Source organism: Amborella trichopoda, chromosome 3, assembly GCF_054954075.1.
Source record: "Amborella trichopoda isolate Santa Cruz 75 chromosome 3, AtrichopodaSantaCruz75HAP2 v2.0, whole genome shotgun sequence".
Classification (NCBI taxonomy): Eukaryota; Viridiplantae; Streptophyta; class Magnoliopsida; order Amborellales; family Amborellaceae; genus Amborella; species Amborella trichopoda.
Genome location: NC_142338.1, coordinates 3,050,394 through 3,053,907, shown reverse-complemented (window position 1 = coordinate 3,053,907; position 3,514 = coordinate 3,050,394). Strand labels below are relative to the sequence as shown.

Below are 3,514 nucleotides of genomic sequence, written 5' to 3'. Positions count from 1 at the left end.
AACATATCAAAATTCATTTAACCGATCTCAAATAATTAAAAAAAATTATGATGATGATAGTCTACAGTATATGGACTACAAAAATTATAACCTAAGACTATATAATCTACATAAGTAAAAGAGAATTAAATAGTTATGATAATCGACAGCATAAAGTTTTATGTACTAAACTTGCATCTTTCATAAATATTTCATGGCGCACCTTACTTAAGCTTGATACGGACCCCATCTTTAGAAAAAGGTATCAAGGTAAATTTGAGTAAGAGAATTAAATCTCATTCTTGTTGGAAAAGGTGTGAACAGCCCTTTGGGAGTGGGGAAAAACTACTCAAATACTTATAATATAAACAGTATTCTAGGTACAAGCTAAATGCTTGAAATTGATATTATTTACTAAAAATAAACTGTCATGCTTTATTCTTTCCCTTAGTTCATCACATGCTACTCCCCTTGTGACATGAACCACAAGAGAAGCATGCACACAAGCCTCTTCCTCTCCCTCTCCCTCTCCCTCTCCCTCTACGCTTGGGACTTAAACCTGGCCAGCAATATTTTGGCAAACTCCACCAGTTTATCAGTTTCCGGCATTACTCCCTTGACCGCTTCGGCCGAGGTGAAGGAATCGGCCCATTGGACCAAAAGAGGAGTTTTTTCAGCATCAAAAAGCTTCAGTTCGGAGAACCTCTCAGTCACCCTCATCCAACCCAACATACTCCCCAAGGCAATGTCGATGTACCCGATCTCGTCCCCACCAAAGAATCTCTTCCCCTTGCCGACCTCCCTCAGAGCTCCCTCCAAAAGTTGCAGCCCTCCAAGAAGTTGATCAATCACACTCTTCTCCTCCTCTTGCCCTTGGGCCTTCATCATCCCTTGCATCGCCGGGAAAACCTGCACAATTCAAAATCACTTCACAAGAATAATAATAAAGGAAATGAAAATAATTGTCGATAAACAAGGCTCGAACTCTAGACCAGGCATGTCCAGCCTGTCCGCGTCAAAGACTCAGCCGATTTGATACAAGTTATAATAGCAAAATACAGGAACTCGTAACTCATGAAAGTCTAAGTGGACTCTCCAAATTTTTAGAACACTATGAGAAATGATAAAATAGAAAAAAATATTAAAAAAATTAAAAATATGATCGGTTTCGGGGCCCATTCCTACTGGAGGAGCATTTGCTTAGAGGAACTCACACAACCGATATATATTACTTTTGGCACCATTGGTCATTCCAAGGCACAATATTACAACCTTTTCTTAGGGAAAAGTTTTTTTTTAGGGAAAAGTTTATATAGAGCTGAAGCTCTGAACAATCAAATTCGAACCTACTTCAAATTTCACTTGAAGAGGTTGTTTTGATGCTCAAATAAATTGATGATCTTAACATCAAGATGCATTGACATGAGAAATAAATGGATTTCAAGTTTTCAAAATCACGTATTTCTTAACGTAACGCATTTTTGAACCATCAATTTTCAAGATTTTAAAGTTTTAATAGATCTCTCAATTTGCACTATTTTTTAAGCTTTAAACTATAAATAAAGATAGAAATATATTTTAAAGCTATCCAAAACATTTGAAGTATTGAAGACACATTTTTTGACACTATTTGAAGGTAGGCTCTAATCTGATTGTTTAGAGCCTAGGCTCTATACAAAACACACCCTTTTTTTTATGGGCAGTCCAGTTCTAGGAATGAAGTTTGAGATCTACTGGTAATAAAATCAACTGCTAACCACTTGAGCCCAAGCCCGATTTCTATCATATTAGCTCTATTGTTAGGGGTGGCAATAGACCCGATCAGGTTTAGGGATGGCAATAGACCCGATCAGGTCCAGTACCTGAAGGGTAAACCCCACATCAGGTCCAGGATATGGGTCCAAATTTGGGACCTAAATACCACTCGGGTCAAATTTCAACCGGACCCCGATACATACCTACTCTCGTAGGGTGATCAGGTCCAGTACCTGATGGGTAAACCCCACATCAGGTCCAGAATATCGGTCCAAATTTGGGACCTAAATACTACTCGGGTCAAATTTCAACCGGACCCGATACATACCAACTCTCGTAGGGTATATGATGACAGTCGTGTAACTTTAAACGCATGCTAGGCGTTCTTATTATCACAATATTGACAATATTTATTATACTATTAACAAAAAAAACCCATATAAGATAGTAAAAAAAAGGCATAAAAATAATAATAATAATAGGGCAAATGGATCCGACCAAACCGTGGACCTGACGAGTCTGGATATAGGTCCAAATTTTGGACTCGAATACCATTCAAGTCTGGGTCCAGGTCCAGGTCCAGGTCCAGCTGTAGCCGACCCATTGCCACCCCTACTCCACGTCAAGGGGACCCGGATCATCCAGTCTCAGTGTCAGATCGCATACACAGGTCGAGCCGACCTAATATCAACATCTAGTCCTGTCCAAGCCTGAGTCTCCAGCATATGAAGTCATTTTATATGTCAGAGAGAGAGAGAGAGAGAGAGAGATCACCTTGTCGTCGACATAGGCAGCCCAGAATCGAGCCAGGGCTCGTTCAGAAGGATCTTTCGGTAGGATGGCCGGGCCGGGCCAGACCTCATCGATGTATTGGACGATGATGAGGGACTCACATATGGGCTGATCATGGTGGAGGAGCACAGGGACCTTCTTATAAACCGGATTGGAACGAAGGAGCAGCTCACTCTTGTTCCCTAGAGTCTCTTGCAGGAACTCGTAGTCCACTGACTTTAGGTTGAGGGCAACTCTTGCCCTCAGCACAAAGGGGCTTGGCCATGCCCCTATAAGCTTTACTTCCCCCTTTTCACCCATCTCTCTCTCTCTCTCTCTCTGCGGGGTGAGCCACTCTATGTATATCTCTCTCAGCCAGTTAGAAATGCTGGGGTGAGCCCCTCTATATATGTGTGTGACATCACTAAAAATGAAGACAAAAAAATTTTAGAAAATTGGTGGTAGGTTGGGTTTTTTTTTTCTTTTTCTTTTTTATTTTCTTTTCTTTCTTTATTAATGTTAACTTGGTGTAGATTCTTCTTTTCTAGAAATCCACATTGATATAATTCGGTACATTTTTAGGTATGGGTACTACAATTAAGAGGGAATCAAGTAGATTTGAACCGATTTCGAGTTCGGATCGATGATTCCCAATTCAAAAACCCAATTTTTAAGTTGTTGACAATAAAATATATTGAAATTAGTGAAGCTTTCAGCTAATACCTTTTAAATTAATATTTTAAACCCCGGATTGGCATCAGCATAGGCCACTGTCTCCTTGAGTCAAATTTTTTAAAATCAATAATTTTTGAAGTCAATGCGACCTATCAAGTCTCATGTTCAGAGAATTGTACTCGGAAAAACACACACATATACACACACATTTGAACACAGACGGACTCATGTATCAAGCTTCAGGTCGAGCTCGATTACTGAATAATTCAAGCACTGATATTCGAAGAAATTTATTGACGTACCTATGAAAGACGTATTATTTAACACTAACATT

The 3,514-nt window shown here is 39.5% G+C and overlaps 1 protein-coding gene across 1 annotated transcript; it reads right to left on the bottom strand.

The window, feature by feature from the left end:
• Positions 1–306: 306 nt before the first annotated feature.
• On the bottom strand, positions 307–2,882 carry LOC18439787 (glutathione S-transferase U17). Its single transcript, XM_006849945.4, has 2 exons — positions 2,509–2,882; positions 307–888 (listed from the first exon to the last, which is right to left on the bottom strand). The coding sequence occupies exons 1-2, from the start codon at positions 2,824–2,826 to the stop codon at positions 520–522; spliced, it is 687 nt and encodes a 228-aa protein (XP_006850008.1). The 5' UTR covers positions 2,827–2,882; the 3' UTR covers positions 307–519.
• Positions 2,883–3,514: the final 632 nt, after the last annotated feature.

What these genes read in the sequence shown, in the direction of transcription:
- LOC18439787 (XM_006849945.4), bottom strand. Translation starts at nt 2,826, where the DNA reads ATGGGTGAAAAGGGGGAAGTAAAGCTTATAGGGGCATGGCCAAGCCCC. An exon ending in CTGCCTATGTCGACGACAAG is followed by an intron (nt 889 to 2,508) that starts GTGATCTCTCTC and finishes TGAATTGTGCAG; the next exon opens with GTTTTCCCGGCGATGCAAGG.